This window comes from Rhinolophus ferrumequinum, chromosome 22, assembly GCF_004115265.2.
Source record: "Rhinolophus ferrumequinum isolate MPI-CBG mRhiFer1 chromosome 22, mRhiFer1_v1.p, whole genome shotgun sequence".
NCBI lineage: Eukaryota > Metazoa > Chordata > Mammalia > Chiroptera > Rhinolophidae > Rhinolophus > Rhinolophus ferrumequinum.
The window spans coordinates 2,537,350-2,558,721 of record NC_046305.1 but is presented as its reverse complement, the minus strand read 5'-3'; the positions used below and the strand labels follow the sequence as shown (position 1 = coordinate 2,558,721).

Sequence of the window (21,372 nt, the reverse complement as noted above, 5' to 3'; positions counted from 1 at the left end):
CTCACACTGACTGTTATTTAACTGCCAATGTAAGTTTGCTAAAGGACCAACTGGACAGAATTCCTGGGACAAGGACCACATGTCAGGATTCTTTTAGCCAACGAAGCACAATGACCCTGTACTGAGAAGGCAGGTACTTCAGGTTTGTTTGGGGTTGGTCGGGATTGGTTCATGGGCTTTCAGCGGTCCGTCCAATCTCTTACCTACTCTTCTTTTTATTAAGTTCCTACTGTCTAAGACCATGAAATAGAACAAAGCTACCTGGATTCAAATTCATGACCTTGCCCTCATTAAAACCAAGCTCCAAAGAAATGCGCTCACAGGCCTTAGCTGGAACCAGAGCCAGAACAGCAAATGTAACGTCACTGTTTATTTACAGCCCAAACCCCACTAACAATCCTACTAGGAGCCAACCAGCTAACTCTGGGGAAAAGGGCTTCACAGCCTCCCTTTACTCGTGTGCACACATATCGGCCCACATACGACAATGAGTCATCTGCCCTGGAGATCTCCAGGCCCTAAACCTGAACAGAACCAAAGCCTCGAACTTGAATTTTCAACACTGACCTCAACTCCTTGGAGAATCAAGTATGTGAGGCCACCTGGTGGACAGAATGTGGAAACACACACGCCTTCCCGAGCTGCAGACGCCCATTCGGGTCAGCTCCGAATGCCTGGGGACAACAGTGTCCCCCCTCGGAGATTAACACATCGACTTTGTCTCCAAAACACCTACTAGTCCTGAAATGGATTACAGCATTTTAAATACTGGCCTCTCCTTACAAACAAAAACGTTCATAGACACAAAAACCTCAGAATAAAATGGCACCTAGAAAGTTTCCCAGATTTTCTTCTTCATTACACATGGCTGTGTAAACCACAGTCTTCCAGGAAGGTGTTTTTATAATTAAACTGGAAGCAAAAAGCAGCATCGGGGGTAAGTGATCCAGAGAGCCAGCTCTCCTGTTAGTCGTCTCTGCAACCTCCTAGCAGAACAAGTCCCCTCACCTGGCACGTGCTCAGAGACCACAACCTGAATAAAGCACGGCGTGGCCTGGGCCTGCTGGCCCCCACTCACACGCAGCCTCCAAGTCCAGTCGGGTACCTTTGGTGGGTGCAGGATGGATACTGATCACGGGCTGCTGCTTGGTCGGCGGCAGAAGCGTCGGCAGTGTCTGAATAATGATGGCTTTCGCGGGGACGCTGGGGTTTGTCTGAGTCTTGGGTGCTGCCGGGAGTAAGAAAGGCTTGGGCTGAATTGAAGGTTTTAAATTCACTTGAAGTTTTTTCTTTGGAGTCTGTCCATTTTCTGTAGAAAAACCAACAAACCACAAATCAATTTGAAGGCAATTAAGCAAAGCTTGGAAAACAGATTCTATTCTACACCTTGACCTTGGACGTAGGTTATCTTGACCTCTGAGCAACTGTCTTTTCCTAGAATTTAAAAGCACTCCTCTACACCTTATAGACTGAGAAAAGTCTTTAATGTGAGGACGTTCTTTGCTTTTACTGAGGTATAATTTATACACAATGTTCTATTATAGTTTTAGGTGCAACAGAATGATTTAATACTGCATCACAAAATGATCACCACGGATCAGTCCAGTGAACATCCATCAACAGTTACAAAGTTATGTTTCCTGCCATGAAAACTTTCTCTTAGCAACTTTAAATATGCAAGACAGCAGCTGGAATCAGCTAGTCACCACCAGTCCAGCACTTCTCCACTCAGTCATGTTCCTGTTACAAGGGGAACAGGGACGAGCCGGGCTGCGGCTCTGGGAAGTGGCTCCACAGACTGGGCGGGGGGGACACTGAGACTGCTGGGAAAGCCGGAGCTTCAAGTGGTAACGAATGTCACCACCAAATGGCCGACATTCCAGATCTTGAACCGAAACGCTGAATTCTCTCCTGAACATGATGGCGCCTGGGCCACTGCTAAGCGGCTTTCACCTCTGACGACAGAGACCGCCACGCAGATGCCGACCCCTCCTCCCCACACCAGCTACCCGTAACAAACAAGACGTCACCAAATTAGAAACCCAGTCCATCCCACACTGTCTTCTCAGAAACAGAGTGAAGCTCAGGCTACCACAGAAAGGACGAGTCAGAGACGGAACGGTACCCGTTTTGCTCCTAGGACCAGTGACAGGCTTGTCTTCCCTCAGTGGCTCTGCCGAGCAGGGACGAGGAGAGCTCTCCCCATACAAGGAGAGGGGCGACATCTGGGAGGCAGGACACACATCCAACTCCTCCTGCAGCAAAATAAAACAAAGTCATGCAGAGGAATACAACCCTCACGCAGACAATTGCGTAGAGAGGCAAGACCAACATCTGAACAGGGAAACACACGTCAGGCCAAGGCCAACGCACAGGTGCGCTTCCTGGGAACATGCTGTGTTAGGTGCCAGGACACTGTGGGCACGTGGGCGCCCCACAGGAACACATTCGGAACGCAGGGGTCACGAACACGACCTGCGTCTGCACCTCCCCACAGCCTGCACGGCCTACATGGCGTCTAGTCACAGCCACCGAGCCTGTTGCGGGGCTTCCGCTCAAGGCCAGTAGCCTTTCCCCACAATCCCCCGTTCAGTCTCACAAAAATCTCACACACAAACAATTCTTACTATTTTTACCCTTCCCAATTATTAACACTGTCATCTGTCCCACATGCTTTGAAAGGACAAACACTGCAGGGAGCGGGGCTATTTTATTGAATGAGTTCGCTGATAATACGAAGACTGTCATACAAAGATAGTATTTGCCAGTATTTAACATTCAATGGATCTATCGTGCTTTGTTAGAATCCAGAAAGCTAACATAAATCAGCATGTCTAACCTGAGGAAAGATGTCTACACGGAACAATGGAGTGGGCGGAGTCCTGACATCACTCCCTCCTCAAAATAAACTATGAGACTATTCAAAGAAAATTTAAGAGACTATTTGTTTACTCTCAGCATGACATAGGCCCCCTTAAGTCAAAAGACCCAGAAACCATAAGGGAAGAAGACACATAGTTGGGACAATAATGAAAATGTTTTATAACAAAAAATAGAGCATAAAGTTAAAAGATAACAGGATAAACAAAGTGATGGATTATAACTGTCATAAAATGGGAGACCGTGAGTCCAAAATGATGAAAACAAACAAATAAACCTGAAGTGTGCTGGGAAAAGGCATTTTGATGCAGGTCAGGTACTTGCTCCCAGGGTACCTATTAGAGTGAAGGGGGAGCGGCTTCACCAAGGACGAGCCTGGCAGCCGTGCTCTCACCATGTGGGAGTATAGCGAATGCCTCAGTGAGTCAGGACACACCGTGAACGGTGAGACAGAAAGGCAGACAGTGTGTCACATCTGTGACACCCCTGCCACGGACTCAAACCCTGACTGTCCCTGAGGAAACACCACACAAACCCAACTTTGGGACACTCTGCAAAGTAACTAGTCTTTAATCTTCAAAAGTGACCCAGTCATGAAAGTCGAGGAAGAAAGAACTGATACAACTGAAGGAGACTGAAGAGATAAGACAGCTCTGCCCCACGTGAGCCACACCCTCCCGTTAGTCTAGGGGACATGTCTGGGACGAGCGGCCCAACCTCAGGGGATGGAGGGTTAGGTGACAGCAATGCAGGAATGCTTACTTCTTGATTTGGGTGGCTGTACTGTGGCTATGAAGTCATAGCCTTGTTGGCAAGAAGTAGACACTAAAGTATGGGGTGAGGGGTGACAGGGCATCAGGTTGGCAACGGATTCCCAAATGGCTCAAGGAAAGAAGTTCTTTGTAACTTACTTGTAACACTTCTGTGAGCTTGCAATTGTTCCAAATAAAAAATTAATATAAGCAAGAAAACAATAAAAATAGTGTAACATCTAAGTGGTGAAAAGTTTCCTTTGAGTTACAAAAAAAATGCAATAAAAGATCGATAATTTGGCTATTAAAAAAAAGTATTCCTGGAAAAAATAAACACCAGAAAAAAAACTTATAGACAAATGACAAATTGGAGGAAAAAACCACGTGTAAATTATTTCACAATCTAAGGACTAACAGTCCTACTATGTAATAAGGCACTTTCAAAACTGAGGAGAAAATGATGAGCACAATCCAAGGGAAAAGTGGACAAGAATCTGAACTGACATCTCATTAACAACATGCAAGGAGGCCTCATGTATATGAAATAGATGAAAGGATGCTCAACCACACTCATAATAAAGGAAACAGGAAACGCAACGTGCTGTGTGGGAGGGACGACAGGTAGAGCAGCGTCTCACGTGCTGCTGACAAAGGCACACCGTCCAAGCCCTGGGGAGGGAAATGTGGCAAAACCGGCAGCGTCACACGTTCTCGGCGCTGCACAAGCTGTCAGGCTGGAACTCTTGGGGAGCTCCAGCAAAGGTGGGGGTGAGGTAGGAAGCAGCAGTGAGAAACAGGGCTGGCAAGGTAAGCAGGAGCCAGGCCCAGAGGCCGGCACACTGGGGGAGTGACCTCACCAGTGGAAAGGTGAGGAGGGCACTCAAGGTTCCCAGCAAAGGGCTGACACTCCCAATTTGTGATTCTGAAGGAGTCCTCTCTGAAGACCCCTCTGCTAATGAGGCTTGGGGTGTGGGGGACAGAGACCAGCTGAAGTCCCAGTGACTTATGCAGGTGAGGTGACGATGGCCTGGCAGAGATGAACCCTGGAGACATAAGCCGACAGACCCGTTGGGGTTTCCTAACGAACTACATGTAAGGCCTGCCAGATGCAATGCACGGAAATACTAACTTGAATTTGTCTTCTTAGGTTTTCCCTTTCCTCACCCCAAGAAACACCTAAATCCTCTGGGACTTCCTTTCCTGGACCCAGACCTTCCATCTGAATGGAGAGCGGAGTCTTTAAGGAGCTACCAGACTTTTGTAAACCTGTCAGCCACACAGCAGGTAATGCAGGCAGTGCTGCTCGGAGGCCGTCAGGCTGTGCGGCTCAGGACTGACCCGAGTCCTCCGTGGCCTCTGAGCATGGCCATCTGACAAGGAGGAGAGGGGGGCAGGGAGAAAAGACAAGAAGCCAACAAACAGAAACACTGGCTACTGGGAAATGGCAGCGAAACAAAGGAACAATGAAACGATGATGGCAGGAAGGCAAAACCGAGAGGCTGACAACGTCCTAGCTCCCCCAAGGCCCCTCCTTGGGACTCCGTTTCCTCGGGATTAAATGTCACCTGCCTCCCCGTGTACATACTGCCCAGGTTGCATCACAACCAAACTGCTGTAAAAGGCTGGCTACTTACAGGAACATGCTGGGTTGAAGAGTAAGAGTCCACTGACTGGGGAGACGAGACGGAGCCACTGGAACAGGCTGGAGAAAGTGGCTGAGGTTCTGCCTTAATATCTTCAACTGAAAAACACGAATAAAAATGTTCAACACAGTGAACAAGACAGACAGTAAAACCTATTCTTACAACTCAATCATGTGGAAGCTAAGGTCACCAAGCATATCATCAAGTGACAGTTCAAGCTGCAGAAAACAGTCTAGCTAGGCCTCCACCTGTGTGATGAGGTGTGTATGCGGATACGGACACACCTACTCGCAGCTGCTCTAACGCTCTGGAAGGATAAACATAAGAAGTCGCTAATGAGGGCCAGCCAGCCCAGGGGCTCAGGTGGTTGGAGCACCGTGCTCCTAACACTGAGGTCGCAGATTCGATTCCCGCATGGGCCAGTGAGCTGCTGTGAGCAGCCAAAGGAAAACCAGCAACCGACTACCTCAGCCAGGGGGAGCGCAAGGCTCCTAATACCAGCATGGGCCAGGGAGCCGTGTCCTACACAACTAGACTGAGAAACAACGGCTTGAACCGGAGTGGGGGAGAGGAGAGGTGGAAGAAGGGGAAAAAAAAAGAAATCGCTAATGGGACCTCTCTGGGGAGCACAACTTGGTGGCTGAGGAACAAGAGCGGAAGGAGACGTTTATCTTCTCCACACTTTTTGAATATTATACCATATGCAAAAAATTATAGATTCCCCAATATGTAATTTTTTAAAAATATAAGAAACCGGAAAGAATTATTTTGAAAAGCATTTTTGACAATACAATTAAAACTCACAAAACTGTTCCTACCTTTGGAACCACTAATGTATTTACAGTGATTTACTGAGCAACCGTGGCCCAGGCAGTCCTCTGATGTGTCATGTTTATAATGGGGGGCTTGGGGGGCTGTGGGAGACTGTCTTCCAGCTCAGCCTGCGGAAGAACTCGTGATCCCTCGTGATCTGGACTGTGAGCCCACCACTTCCCATCAAGCAGGGAGTGTTTCCCGTCCGTCCACATCTCCATGGCTTGTGAGTCCTTCGATCCGCAGAGCATGGAAAGAACGCTCGGCGCATCTTGCTTGTGCCTGGGGCACTGCCGCCGGGACCTGTGCAGCCAGACCATGGCAGCACGCTGCCAGGAAGCCACACAGAGGGGCCCGGGCAGCAGGCGCTCTAGTGGCAGTCGTCACCTCCACGTCATCGCAGACCAGGAATCAGACAGGCAAGGGCAGAAAGCTTAAGAGGACTTTGCCCCAGACGTCACACAACCCGCCTGCAGTTTCCCCGCTGAGGGCGACACATGGTGGAGCAGATACAGGTACACCTGTATCTGTGCCGGTGCAGGTACACCTTCCAAATTCCTGACCCACAGATCCTGAGAGCTCAACACAACGGTGGCTGTTTGTGTCACTAAGTTTTAGGGTTGCTTATGACACAACAGTGACCAGAACACTGGCCCTGCAATCCCTGTTCTGAGGGAGACAGGCATGGAGCACGACATTCAAACATATATTTTAAGCAAATGAAGCCACAGGAAGCGTGGGTGGGGAGGACCGGATGTCCAGGGGGAGCTGGCTATTTGTTTACCCATCGCTCTCAGCTCCAAGCCCACCTCCTGCAGTCTGAGATGCAAATTATCGCTGCCTGCCCGCTGGCTCCCGCCTAGAGCCCGTCACCAGGGGACACGAGAAAGATGCTGAAAGGCAGGAGGAGAGGAAAGGGCTTTCTTCATCCTCCCACCGGCTTCATCGCAGAGGTCACAGTTTGCTGCAGGCTCCAGCTTTGGCAGCACCCCCAAACCCACCTCCACGGCCAGGCAGTGCCACCTCCTCAGAGTACATACTCCAACACGCAGGGGGTCTCTACACCCAGTTCCCAGGTTTTGTTGACCCCACACTTCCTCCCTTTGGCTCCCCAAGTTCTGTATGGTTCTCAGGTTAATCTCTTGTGGAGACATCGCATGTAATTCAAAAGCGGCATTTCTGGTACGAGTTCTTTATTCACATATGAGACTGAAACCTAACTATGAAGCTCTCTGTGTCCCTACGGCAAGAAACTGATGCAAGCACTGTCACACCAGAAGTACGGTAACAGTCCCTGGAAATTCTATCCATCAAAGTAGCCCAATAACCCCACCTACGTTGACTGTTACCACACTACAACACGACATGGACCCGTCTGAAGCCTGTCCCGAGGAAACGTGCCATTACCTGCACATAGCTGGTTGTTAAGGTCCCAAATGCCCGTCTCCCAAGGCATCAAATCCAAATCAAAAGCAAGGTTGTCAAAGTTGTTTTCCTGTAGGTTTCAAATCAGCAAAAGAATATTAGAAGAATAAAATAATACATGTAGAAGTCAAGCTGTCAGATATAATTTGCCATGAGAAATATAATTGCTATTACCCAACCTAGTAAACATAATTCCTAAGTCAACAGGTTCATCCTGGAGACAAACCACGTGTTATCTAAGGCACAGCAGTAACAACCAGGAAGGAGCTAAGGTCACATTTAAAAGATTCCTTTGGTCTCATTCTTCTCAATGGGAACAGACCACTAGGAAGAGTCACAAAGATAAGTCTGTTGTCACAGGGAGATCCAGCAAAGTAAGTGTTCCCATTGCTATCAAGGAAAACACAGGAAAACAAATGTGTATTTACAACATCACCTCTGTGGGCCATGGAAAGAGCACAGACGCAGGCAAAGCCAAGCAGGACGCAGAGACTGGGACTGAACATTCAAGTTCACCGAACAGTAAAACGGTTACACCGGAAGGAAGAGACCCACCCATAGGAGGATGGATCATTTTCTTCTCTGTTGTACTGTCCTTACTTTTCAAATTTCTAAGATAAAATTTCTGAAAAAATTTTAATCCCAGAAGACAAAATTAAGTTTCTCACACAGAGGTCAACAACCCTCTTAGAGGGAATCTTAGTTTCTTTTCATTTAGATGGTAATTTACTTAAATATAAGCATATTCTGAGCCGTCTGGATGACCATCTTACACCATAACCACGTAAATAAAGACCTACCACATGTTTTCAGAGCCCTCCTATGAGTTGGAGTCCAAGATAGCACCACTACCATTTTAAGTGTCCGGGGTTACGGAGACAAAAACAGAAGTAAACTTAATATATAAACAGGACAACAAAGTCGAAAGGCAATCAATAGCAACTTAATGTGACAGACAATAAAACAGCGACAACACAGAAAGTAAGTCTCAGGCAAAAAGTAAAGCTTAATCTGGTAATTATTAACAACCATGTGGTAATAGTTTCTAGAATAACATTAGCATTTCAAAATGTCTATCATGTGGTTTATTTTCATTAAGAATGTAATAGAAAGAAAGAAGGCAAACTGTTTTCTTATCACATTGCCCTTACCTGAGTAAATACCAGCATGAGCTATATAAAGAGAATGTGTGGAAGTTCACATGAAAAAAAAAGAAAAAACTACTTAGATCATAAAAGAGCCACTTTTTAAATCGATCTCCTTTGCTTTTTTCTCTTATTTGAATCCACACATCAAAAAGTTCTGCAGCCCTGAAATTTCAGCCACCAAAAACTCCTTATACTTTTCCAGCCTAAGTAAACTGAGGCTCGCCTGAGTGCTAGCAATATTTTTGACGGGTGCAATAGTGAGCATGACCTACAAAGATTCTCACTCAGTCTTCAGCCAGAAAGTCAAATACTTTTCACAGCACAAGAATTGCATCTTTGCTAAGTGAAATAAGTCAGACAGAAAAAGCAGAGAACCATAAGATTTCACTGATATGTGGTATATAAACCAAAAACAACAAAAGAACAAGACAAACAAATGAGAAACAAAAACTCACAGACACAGACAATAGTTTAGTGGTTACCAGAGGGTAAGGGGGGAGGGGGGCGGTAGATGAGGGTAAAGGGGATCAGATATATGGTGATGGAAGGAGAACTGACTCTGGGTGGTGAACGCACAATGGGATTTATAGATGATGTAATACAGAATTGTACACCTGAAATCTATGTAGCTTTACTAACAATTGTCACCCCAATAAACTTTCATTAAAAAAAAAAAGGTAAAAAGAATTGCATCTGGTTAGAAATGTAACAGGTCCATTCCCCGAAAAGTGAAATATAGTGGTACTTATAGACTCTGGCTCTTCAGCGACTTTTCCTGGGAAACCCTGCTACCTGCTACCATGTGGACAAACGGCACAATTTAAAGCTAGAAAGGGCCCTCAGAAACCACCCACTCCAAATACTGGGAAAACTAAGGAACTGCAAGAGCGAGTGACTTGTGTAAGGTAAGAATGTTAGTTATAAAATCAGGACATTTCCCTGAATCTTTCAAATTTACTACTCTGTTCTTGATGGTTTTAAAGAATATCAGATGCTCAGGCAACCAGCCAATAATAAAAGTCAATTTAATCAACAGACCACATTCTAAAGCATCTCACGAAAGTAATAAAAACCACTGAAATCCCATGCACTAATTAAAAAAATATACAATGTTTTTACTCTCTTCTATTGATTCATAGTAAAACAACTGCTGAATTATTCTTTGAGAAATGTCTAAGAAACTCACTGAACAGACACTACACATTTTTACACTCTGATTACTAAGGGCTTAAAACATAAGTGGTAACCACCAGTCTGACTGATGGGTCCACTTGTTATTATCGTGTTTCCCCGAAAATAAGACCTGGTCGGACAATTAGATAACGTAAGACCCAGTCTTATTTTACTATCATATAAGACCGGGTCTTATATTAATTTTTGCTCCAAAAGACGCATTAGAGCTGAGAGCTGATTGTCCGACTAGGTCTTATTTTCGGGGAAACATGGTACTGCCCACCTGGAAAAGCACCTCGTCCATGAAAGGTGACACATAAGAGCTCTGCAGGCCAGTGCGCTAGGGACCAACACATATGCACCGACCAGAAAAGAAAACCTCAGATGGTTTCGAGGACTCAGCATATTACAATCGCTTTTACACCGACTCCTCTCCACTCAAAGGGAAAAAGCAAGCACACAGCTGAGGTTCAGAGCATTCTACACTAAGGATACGTAACTTTGAAAAAGGAAGCTGCTCAGTTCTATCTGCCGGGGTCTGTGACTCACATGAACACCTCACAGCACCGTGGCCCGTATGCAGCAAAGTTCTCTACAAAAGCGACAGCAGGCAGTTAAGTGACTCCTCCAAAGTCACCCACCCGAGCCCAAGGTGGTTTTAGAAGACAAGTCTTCTCACACCAAGACCACAGCAGTTTGTACAATCCTGAGTTTACTGACTGCAAAATGGCTACTACCTTTCCTCCTTGGTGCTAAGTTATTTAAACGTAAGTAACTGGCCTGACCCTGTTATCCTGCAGCCTTCTTGCAATCCGTAGGGTACAAATGAAACCCCACGTTAGTCAGTATTCCTCCTCCAGTGGGTACTTACGTAAGTCTCACTTGCTGCGTCCAGCTGCAGCTCGTCGGTGTCTGTGAAATAGCCAAGTTCAGCAAACAGAGCAGAATCTGTGGACAAAAGAATAGAGATGAAGTGTCAATTCGCCATTTGACAACAAATAAGCATGGCAGCCCTACGGCAGCGCTGTTACGGTTTCTCACTAGCCATTACTATTACTGACGAACTCCAGCAGTGTGAATGACAACCAATTCAAAGCTGCTGGAAAGGAGAAGCAACCCCCAGTGTGTTAGCTGACAGAGCTGCCCAGGCGGAGAGGCAAGTGATGACGCAGGAAGCAGGGGCAGAGGAGGTGGAGCAGCATTCTGCAATAAAGCGGGAGGGGTCTAAAGCACCCACGGAGGAGAGGCTCAGGCGAGAGCAGGAGGCCATCACTCCCAGCACCAGAGAAGCACATGTGCTGGCAGGCGCGTAGGTGAGGCGGTGGGAGATGGTGGGGGATCTCTTCTGCCTCAGAGGCTGGGGGAGGAGATGTAGGGGGCTGAAGAGAGAAGAAACTCTATGAAACAATCATCGGAGTGGGAGAGTGAGAGGACCCGGCAAATGTGATCCTCCAGGTAACACCAGGTCAAGGCCTATTTCAGGTTAGGATCATAGATTTAAAGGGAGACCAGTCAGCATGGCCAGGTGTTTTTGCAGCCACAGTCAGCTAGGAGTGCAGGCGCGGAGCAGGTAGACTGGATTCAACCAAGGCTGTGGTCTGTCCAAGAAAGAAGTACAAAACAAGACACAGGCACTGAGAGCATGAGGGAGTGGTCACCGTGACTGTCCAGGACCATAAACTGCGCGAGGAGAAGTGAGACACAGGGAGGGAGAGCCAAATCTCAGCAGGAGAGAAGGTGCCCTCGGCACTGAAACAGCAAAGGGGCTGCGCTGGTGAGACAGGAGGTGGATGTCAGAGTGCACATGTGGCCTGAGCGTGTGCTGTTGGCCATGACAAGGTTTGGGCTCGTCCTCAGGGAGGGAATGGCTGAGACAGGGTGGAAGCCAAGATCACGGAGCTCAGGGCGTCGGAAGGGCCGTCCTGAGGACACTGGAGTCCCCCAAGAATCAGAGAAAGTGACAGGAAGCTGGGAGCTAGAATTTTCCCCAAGGTGAGAAGAGTGAACGGTAACAGGGAGGCAGAGACAGTGTGTTACAGCCAGGGGGGGGGGTCTAAACCTGGGTGTCTGTAGGGAGGGTGGAGGAGAATGACCTGAAAGTAGCAGTGAGAACAGGAAGACACCTGTGCCTCCTTCACGCCCTAGAGGCAAAAGGGTTTTGAGAATGAGAAGAGCCACCACGCAGCAGGGCTTCTGGGAAAGCCGCGTCCCAGGGAGCCAGCTTGAGGTCAGTGCGAGAAGGCAAACAGCGCTTTCACAGGAGAGACTGAAGTTATAGAAGAAACCACAGTGGCAGATGGAAGCTCCTGATTTGGGTACATAGATCTCACATGTAGCTGGAAAAAAGCAGGTGGGGGGGGGGGGACGGGGTATTTGCACAAATGCAAGGGAGGAGGAGAGGGAAGGTGTACTGATGACCAATCAGCATCTGAAAAGATGCCCCACATCACTTGTCACCAGGGAAACGCCAATAAAAACTACAATGAGGTGGATCAGAGGGGCCAAAATCCAGAACCCTGACAACACCAAGTGCCGGGAGGACTGGGGCCCCAGGACCCTCAGGCACTGCTGGCGGGACGCCAATGAGCAGCCACTTTGGAGGACAGTTGGGAAGGTTCTTACAGAACTAAACATCCTCTCACCACAGGATCCAGCAATCGTGCTCCTTGGTATTTACCCAAATGACCTGAACACTTACACCCACACAAAAACCTGCACAGGAATCTTTATGTATAATTGCCAATCTTTGAGAGGAACCAAGGTGTCCTTCAGCAGGTAAATGGATAAACAGCGTGTTCTGGACTGAGTTATGTCCCCCCAAAAAGTTATACGTTGAAGCCCTAGCCCCCCACGTGACTGCACGCAGACAGGGTGGTCGTTGGGAGGTCAGCAGGTTAAATGAGGTGATATGGGGGTGCTCTGATCTGACAGGACTGTGACCCTGTAAGAAGAGAAAGAGATTCCCCACTCGCTTTCCTTCCCCCCCGCCCACCGCCCCTCATTCCTTCTTCCTCACCCCGCCTCCCTCCTTCCCAACTATAAGACAGTCTGGAAATGGCAAAACCAGGGAGACAGTAGAAAGATCAGTGGTTGCCTGGGAGGGAGGGAGGGTTGAATGGTGGAGCACAGGATTTATTAGGACAGTGAAACTAGTCTTTAGGACACTGTAATGGCAGATACATGACATTACGCATTCGTCAAAACCCACAGAGAACCTTATGCAAACTACAGACCAGCTAATGACGATGTATCAATCCTGGCTCACGGATTGTAACGCGTGTACTACACTAAGGCAGGACGTTACCCATGGGGGGAAGGGGGACACGGAAGTCTGTTACTACCTGCTGTCATCCTGTGTGTCTAACACAGAGTCTATTAAGTATTAAAAAGGACTGTGTCCACTTCAAATCTCAGTGTCCATGAATCAAGCTGTACTGGGACCCACGCTCAGTGACGATGGCTGTTGTACCACAACGGCAGAGTCCAGTAGTTGCAACCGAGACCACAGGACCACAAGCCTCAAATGTCTACTATCTGGACCGTCCCAGAAAATGTTTGCGACCCTGCTCTAAATTTCACTACCCAAGCTAAAGAGAAAAAGCCCGTCCCATTGCAGGCTGTTCTGAGCTACTCAATTTAGTTCAATTATTCAAAGTTGTTAGAGTCACAAGAAATCCTATTACATAATTAGACTTTTAAATTTAACTGGCCAACTTCTAATACTGAAAAAAAAATCGAATCGGTGAAGTACTTGAACATTCAAAATAGCAACTCTCAAAAAACAATCTATGTTCTACTGCTGAAAGCCAGCGGCGTTTCATTCTAGCGCCTGCAGAATCCATCCTCCTTGCTGAACACCTAAGTTATCAGAATTAAAGTGGGTCAACCACGAGTGTTAGCAGCAGCTGGGCAGGGCCACACCTGAGTGGCGTTAGTGAACCAGCAGTTGTGCCCTGGGAAAAGCAGCGAGGACGTCAGTCCACGAGGGGAACCGAGATGACACTCTAGCTCCTGAGAATGAGGGTCCCGAGGAAACGATGGAGGCCAGCCTGGGTCCCCCCAACCGCGAAGCCGAGGAACGGGGCCGGCTCGCAGCAGGACCCCCGGGGCCCTCGCCGCCCCCAGGCCACACTGACGCCCCGGAGGCTATGAGTGGGACGCGTGGCGACCGAGGGGCAGGAAGGCTCCTGGGCTCGCTCCCTCCACACGGCTCCCCGCCCGCCCGCCCGCCCGCCCGGACCCAGGCCCGACGGAGTCCGGCAGAGCTGAGGGCCGACCCCGAGCGCGCGGCGTCCGGGCGCGACGCAGGGAACCGGCCCGGCCTCGGGTCCCACTCACCCCAGTCCTCATCCGGCCGCGGAGAGAGTCCGGGGCTGAAGGGCGACTCCATGGTGCCGGCAACGCCCCCGGCCCTGGAACGCGGTGACTAAGGTCCGGACGGCGGCGGCCGGCACACGAAACGCGCCGCAACGCGGCCGGGACGGTGGCCGAAGGCGGACAAACTGCCTCCCGCGCGAGGGTCGCTGGCTAGCCGGGCCGGCGCCCGAGGCCGGGGGCTCCGACGGGGCCGGGCGCAGAGCTCCCGCTCCGGGGTCGCCGCAATTCCCGTCCCGCTGTCCCAGAGGGAGAAAGCAGGAGACGTCAGTGGCGAAACCGAAGGGCCGGTAACCCGTCCGGATCCCAGGGCCCGCCCCGAGCACCCTGCTGCCCCCGCAGGGGCGGCGGAACGAGGGGCGGCCTGCCCCGGAGCCGTCGGCTCGCCTCCCGACCGCGGACGGGCAGAGGCGGAAGCACGCCCCGCGGGCACGTGTCCCCAGACGCTCCGCCGCCACGCGCGCCCCCCGCCTCTCCGGGACTCCAGGGGCAGGTTCCGTCTCGTTCACAAGACGCCCGCGCCTCCCGACCTCCGCCGACCACTGAGCTGGGCTGGGCCAGACGGCTTGGCGAACGCGACGTCAGGCGGTGTGTTTACGCACCCTCCCGGTCACGAGGGACATTTAAAACTCTCTACCGTAAGCACACGTGTCCCTCGGCGCCCAGGGCGGCCTTTCCCATGGTTACGGAACCCAGACGCTTCCCAGAATCCTCAGCACCCCTGGCTGGGCGGCTCCCACGGTTACGTCATCCGCGACGCACAGAGCCGCCCTGGACCCCGCCCACAAAGGGCTCCCCAGGTGCCCGGACCCCGAACCGCAGTCCTTCCAACATCACTCAACTGACCAGTGTTCACCGGGGTGAATTTATAACTTTTATTCTCACCTCACTGCAAATTCAAACACTGACATAAAAACTAAAATAAAACCAGCAAGAGTCTTCGATTCTCGATCCACCAGACACCTTAGTCCTTTTAAAAATCACCATGACCGAACTCCAGGGAGGTTTTTTTTTTTTAATTCTCAAAAATTGTCTTTTATTCAAAAAGTGCTGATAATTACGAAACATGCATTTGTCTACCTATCACCAGACAGTAAGAAGCATTAACATTTTGCATTTTCGCTTCAGATTTTTCGTAAGAAATTAAACATTACAGATAAAATTGAACTCTGCTTTTCCTCCACTCTACTTCATTTCCCTCCCTCCACAGAAGCAACTATTATGAACACTATAGGAATCATTCAAGTCCATTTTTACTTTTACCATGTTTACAGATGCATACATTTAGTGCTGTTTGAGGTTTTTTTAAATTTACATAAAGGTATATTCTGTCCTCCACTTTTCTCATTTTTTGATGACCCATCCGTGTTTGAACTGTCATAGGGTATTTCCTTGAATATACCTATATATCACAATTTCTCTTTTCACTTCCCTCCCTACTCATGGACATTTGAATTGTTTCAGTTCTTACTGTTACATAAAGCACGTCCTTGTATGAGTCTCCTTGTGCACACATGCAAGTGTCTGGGAGACATATGCTGGCTCAGGGTAGGAGAGTTACTATTTGCCAAATTATGTCCCTTTGCACCCTTTCTGGCAGTGATGAGTTCCCTCGGCTCCACATTCTCACCAACACTAGATATGATCAGGCGTCTGCATTTTTTGCACTGAAGGGCGGGACTATAATTTACCTTTTCCTGACAAAGACGTGATGCATCTTTTCATGTTTACTGTACCTTATTTCCTCTTCTGCGAACCGCCCATTCTTGTCTTATCAAATTCACTATGGTATTTTCTTTCTCAGCGATGTGTACGTCTATAGATAGCTTGCTGCTCATTTAACTCGTACATATGTTGCATATACCTTCTCCTAGGTTGACACTTGTCTTTGGGGTGGGGGTTTGTCCTCTAAGTTTTCATTTCAATGAAGTCAAATATATCAATCTTTTATTGGTGATCTCTGCTATTTGTATCTCGCCAAAGAAATCCTTCTGGCTCCTGAGGTCATTAAGATATTTTTTTCATTGTATTATAGTTTTGTTTTACACATTTATTTTATTTTTTTTTTTAATGAAACAGTAAAGGACTTTAAATCTGAAAATTTTGTTTGGTGGACGTTTCATAAAATTTCAAAATTTACATAAAGACAAGTTTCCCCCAAATCATTCTTCACTGGCACATACCAACTATCTTTCAAAACATGTATTATTTTGTCTATTTCTCCTAAGTCGAATATGAATTACAAGAAGGGTTTTATCTAGTTTGTTCACAGTATCACCTAGAACTATGCACACAATAGGTGCTCAGTAAGCATTTACCGAATTGACAAATGTAAATTCAAATAAAAGCTAAGTAATTTTCTCTGCTAGATGCTAGTATGTGATGTTACGTATTAATGTGAGCCACATGAACTGCTGTAACTCAGCCGCATTTTACCTACAAAGGCAGCAATTTCACATGGCTCAACCCAAGTATTTTAAAAAGCTTTCTAGATAAAGTATAATGAAGCAAAAAGGTGAACAGATACTGTGACAGCTAAGAAATGGAGAAAGTTTTTCTCATAAAAAATCATGACAGTTGCCAAAGGCTTCAGGCCGTGTGTTGAGAATCTGTCTCACGAATCATCTGTAACACTCCCACACATTTCAAAAATTAAACGAATTAAACGAGGCATTTTTTTAAGAGGATCATTTTCACACTTTTTTTGCATTTAAAATAATGTCCATTTTGGTGTCTATATACAATAGATACATGTGTAAATATGCAATATGTCTTAAAATATTTCTCTTTATTGCCCAATGCTGGTTTCATGTAAGTGTTCAGGTATCTAATTAGGTCCAATTCTAACCATTGGTATCGAGTAAAATACATTCCAGTTTCCAGAGATGGTGTTAAAAAAGCTAATCTGGACATCTTACCTTTTCCAGCACTCTAGTATAGCAGGCTTAAAAGGCAGTTGCGTGTAATTACTCCACATTTATTTTCTTTACCATTGGAAACAACTTCACATTAATACATTACTTCAAGTGGATTACTTTAAAAGGTACCTTAAATACTCTTTTCTAAAAATTTAGGTAACTGGGATTCCTGAATAGTAATAGGAAAACCAAATTTTAGTCAGTGTTTTCCTAATGGTTTTTCCTTCCACATTTCCAAGATCCAAATACACGCAGATTAATGTTTCTTAGAAGCGAGAAAGAGAAACAAACATCAAAATATATTCAAACAAGTCTACTTCACATTTCTAAAACTAAAAGAATACCTATTTAAACATGATAGTTTCCAATTTTTGTACAGACTTTTGTCCATCCAGACCTCAAGATCACATAACTAACATTCCAAAAATCAGAATTCTTTAAAATATGAAACAAAGTATCTGAGTCATAGAAGATTTATATCAAATAAAGTATAATTTCATGATTACAAAGTTTTGATTTCCATATTGAGTATTCCACCTAAACAGTTTCCCAGTCATATCAAGTGATCGCATCTTCCCACATTGCAAATGAAATGCTGATGGCCTAACAACCAGACGCTCTACCATGAATGACAAGAAGCTAAGGTATCACCCGCAAGTTTCTTTCTGAGCTGTCAAAGGTCACAAGTTCCTATTTTTCTTGTTTGTGATCCCAAAGCGGCAGCGTTTTCATCTCATCCACTCTGTTCTTATGGATTTGAAAAGCAGGTGTAATCCACCTACCACAGGAGCACTGCTCACCATACCAATTGAAAGAACCCAGTTTGGCACTGCATTTGGGGCAAAGAAGCTGAAACAAAGCAAATGTGTTACTTCATTCATTCACTTTTGTACCAAACAATTTTCTTTGGCAATACAGGATATAAAAGCAGGGCGGGGCTCATACCCTCAATAAGTTTATGAGCTAGCTAATCGGTGAGATAAAAACGGAATGGCGATTTACTATACCAGATGGTGGAATGCAGTAATGTGAGCGAGACATGCTGTACCCTGGAAGGTTAGAGGAGGAACACTAATTCCAGCATGAGAGGAGAAAAGTGAAGCCTGAGACACGAAACAGAAGGTTTCACGGACGCGCATACATGCTTGGCTTTTAAATCAGTCTGCAATGTAAGATTTCAAACTAAAATCCATCGTGGCTAAAGGGTAAGAAAACATGTTAGGACTCTCATATTCTATTATTAACTGCTATTAACTGATTCCTGCCTATGTAAAAACAAACAAACAAACCTACTCCAGTAAAAACAGATAAATCCAAAAATGCTTAACAAATGTGTTTTCTTCCGATGTATTTATAGCACTAAAAAGAATTAACTTAGACCAACAGCTCTCAACCAAAAGTGGTTTACTATTTACATCAACGGGTTTTTGTTTAATAATTTTTGATGGATTCTTGTCTACACTAGAAAGACAGACTCTTCAGAAAGGAAGTAGTTAAGGTGGAGGAAACACTAGCTAAAATATGGTTTAAAATGCGAGAAGGAACAGACGAGAGACGATTTAATGAAACTGTGGAGAACAGAATGTGCCCTCACCTGGCCATCCATCACCCCCAACAGGGCAGATCCCATCCACTGTACAGGTTCAATGAAATAGGACGTACACTGGGCCTGGCTCCCTGTGACCGGCATGAGGGGCGCTGCCATCCTCTTGTGGGCAAAGGCTGCAGGACCACTTCCCTCACTGTGATCCAAAATGCTAGAACTTCGAAATAGAGACCGCCTGCAACCCCCAAACAAACAAAAACATGAATGACTTCCAAAAAAAAAAAAATAAAAAATCGATAAAACGTGCAGTACTTCTTAGAGAACAAAATAATATAACATTGATTCTGCTACTGTAATTTTCCATCACCTCTACAAGTAACCTGATTGCTTTTACTTCTAAGAATTCACATTCTTGTTGAAAGCAGATTTGAATTTGAAATGTCTGTATTTTTCAATTAAACAAATTCTTCCTACAGAGATTTAAGAAATTGAAACTTTCAGTGCTTTTCAGCTACTGAGACAAGATTAAATTTCCAGAAGATACAAAATATTTTACCTGCATTTTCTACATTTGTAGAGAACTTCATCTTTCAATCCTTGTGAAATGGTGGTTGGGTCAACAGCCAAAAGCTCTTGAGGTAAGTTCTGCAGTTCTACATGACAATTAAAATGTATCCATTAGTTGGAATCAACTCTGCATTTTCAGACAAAATCCAGTTAATGTCAAATTGAGGCACCAAATGCTAACCTCAGAAATTAAAAACAAAAAAGTCTCTAGTGCTGAGAAATCAGGATGAGGCTGGACAGCATGGTGAGGGAGCCCTTGGGTTCTGGGCACAGACGGCCTGAGTTCAAATCCTAGCCCACCCTTCACAATCTCTGTGACTTTGAACAAGCTACTTCTTGCTAAACCAGTTTCAAAAGGAAATAACAGTACTTGTCTCAAGGGAAAGCGAGATAATGCACCTGAAGTGTTTAATGTCAGAGTATAAACAGCACCTGGAAAAGGCCCAAAGACCTCCTAGCAATTATTATTTACCTGGATACTTCTCCGTAAGCTTTTGTAAACGATACTGCTTATAAACTGCACTAGAGGTATCTACTTCATACCCCATGGCCTGGTATAATTTCAGTTGCCACTCAAACCCCTCATTCATCCTGTAAAGACAAATACAAAGTTAGGTTTTCTGTAAATAAAGTCACACCATAAAAGCAGAATTATTATTCCAACAAAGAACTCACTTAGCCTCTGGTTTTACAGTCTGGAGGTTTTCATAGGCTTTTTCAAAGGTAAGTTGGTCCGTCTTCATGATAAAAGCTGTCATTACAGCCACACTTCGACTGACTCCTGCGTGACTGAAAAAGAAACCTTTAAAATAAAATAGCAAATAGCAACAATTAAAACAAAAACCCAGTCCCTGTGAATGGTAAGGTTCAGGTCCACCTGTCTGCTGCTTCCACTCAAACCCTTTGCCTCTGAAATACCACACGGTACAAAAGAAGTATCTCTTTATTTCCTTATTCCTTTTGAATTCCGAACCATGTGAAAGTATGAGCTATTCAAATACAATTATGCTATTTTTTTAAGAATTTTATGACGGCTTCGGAACCAATCCAAATTCCTTTGCTCGTGGCATTAAGACCTGGTCCTAGAGCTCCTTCCACTTTCTCACTACCTCTGTCCTCGACGTAAACATGTAGAACAAGTGCTGGCACATAGTGAAAGTGCCGACGATAAATGTAAGCTGTTATGACACCACAATCCAGCCAAAGGGCACTTCTTGGGAATTCCCAAATACCCACCAAGACTGCTCAGGTTTGCGCCATGGCTACAACATGCCGGGCCTTCCCCCGGGGGCGTGCTTGGGGACCCGCGCGTGCTGGCCCTGTTTCCCTCCCTGCTTCCCCCCTTTCTCCGCGCACCCCGCCCCCGACGGCAGCGCCGAAAACCACCTGCCCGAGGTCGGACCCCTCGGCGCGCGCCTCGCATCCGGGTCGGCCCTGCAATCCTCGGGGTTCGCGCAGGGCTTTCAGCTCCTCCGGGGGCCCGGACCCCGTCATTTACCTAACAACCCCCTCCGCGTACCCCCTCCCCCCAAATATCACAAAACAAGCCCGCCCGCCGGACCCCCACCTCCCGCAGCCGGCCGGCCGGGTCCCGGCGGAAGGCCACTCACCAGTGCACCAGCACCGCGCGGCCCTCGGCGCGGGCCTGGTCCACGAAGGCCACGCACCGGTCCAGGTGGCTCAGCAGGTCGGTCTCGGGCTTGTCCAGCACGGGCACGAAGAGTCTCCGCAGGCCCTCGAGCTGGAGGTTGGGCTCCTCCGAGTCCACCGTCAGCACGGCCGTGATGCCCGCCCCCTGCAGGCGGCCCGGCTCCGCGACGGCCGCGGCTCCGCCCAGGTACAGCCCGGGCCGCACCTGCAGCATCCCCGGCGGCGTGCCGGGCGCTCGCTTCCCCCACCTTCCAACATGGCGGCGCCCACGGGCTGGCGGCCGCGCCTGCCATCGAGTGGGTCGGCTAGAGCGCCCTCCCCGGGACGCGCAGCAGCGCCCCCGGAGGACCCGGCCGACCGCGGAATGCGGACTTTCGGGAAAGTGATGTTGCCGCCGCCGCCGCGCTCAGCTGCCTGTGCCCCCGCGTCCCGCCCGCGCCCCAAACGCAGTTTCTCGGGCTTTTAGTGTTGAGACTTTCTGGA

General features: G+C 47.3%; 2 protein-coding genes across 3 annotated transcripts in view; both read right to left on the bottom strand.

Annotated features, from left to right (window-relative positions):
* ATF6 (activating transcription factor 6) overlaps window positions 1–14,937 on the bottom strand; it is a 93,368-nt gene extending 78,431 nt beyond the window's left edge. For both annotated transcript variants that reach the window (XR_004421677.1, XM_033093622.1), the window contains exons 1-7: window positions 14,846–14,937; window positions 14,173–14,447; window positions 10,706–10,782; window positions 7,496–7,583; window positions 5,267–5,373; window positions 2,126–2,255; window positions 1,106–1,309 (exon numbers count right to left, since the gene is read on the bottom strand). Coding sequence is in view for 1 of the 2 variants with exons in the window: in XM_033093622.1 (XP_032949513.1) it covers window positions 1,106–1,309; window positions 2,126–2,255; window positions 5,267–5,373; window positions 7,496–7,583; window positions 10,706–10,782; window positions 14,173–14,224 (658 nt within the window). In the remaining variant the exon portion in view is untranslated. The remainder of the gene's footprint in view (window positions 1–1,105; window positions 1,310–2,125; window positions 2,256–5,266; window positions 5,374–7,495; window positions 7,584–10,705; window positions 10,783–14,172; window positions 14,448–14,845) is intronic.
* A 143-nt stretch (window positions 14,938–15,080) lies between these two features.
* Window positions 15,081–21,277, bottom strand: DUSP12 (dual specificity phosphatase 12). The gene is given in 7 exon segments (XM_033092828.1): window positions 15,081–17,843; window positions 17,846–17,975; window positions 18,721–18,907; window positions 19,229–19,325; window positions 19,712–19,830; window positions 19,915–20,028; window positions 20,850–21,277. Coding segments are annotated over 7 exon segments (945 nt in total). The 5' UTR covers window positions 21,104–21,277; the 3' UTR covers window positions 15,081–17,799.
* Window positions 21,278–21,372: the final 95 nt, after the last annotated feature.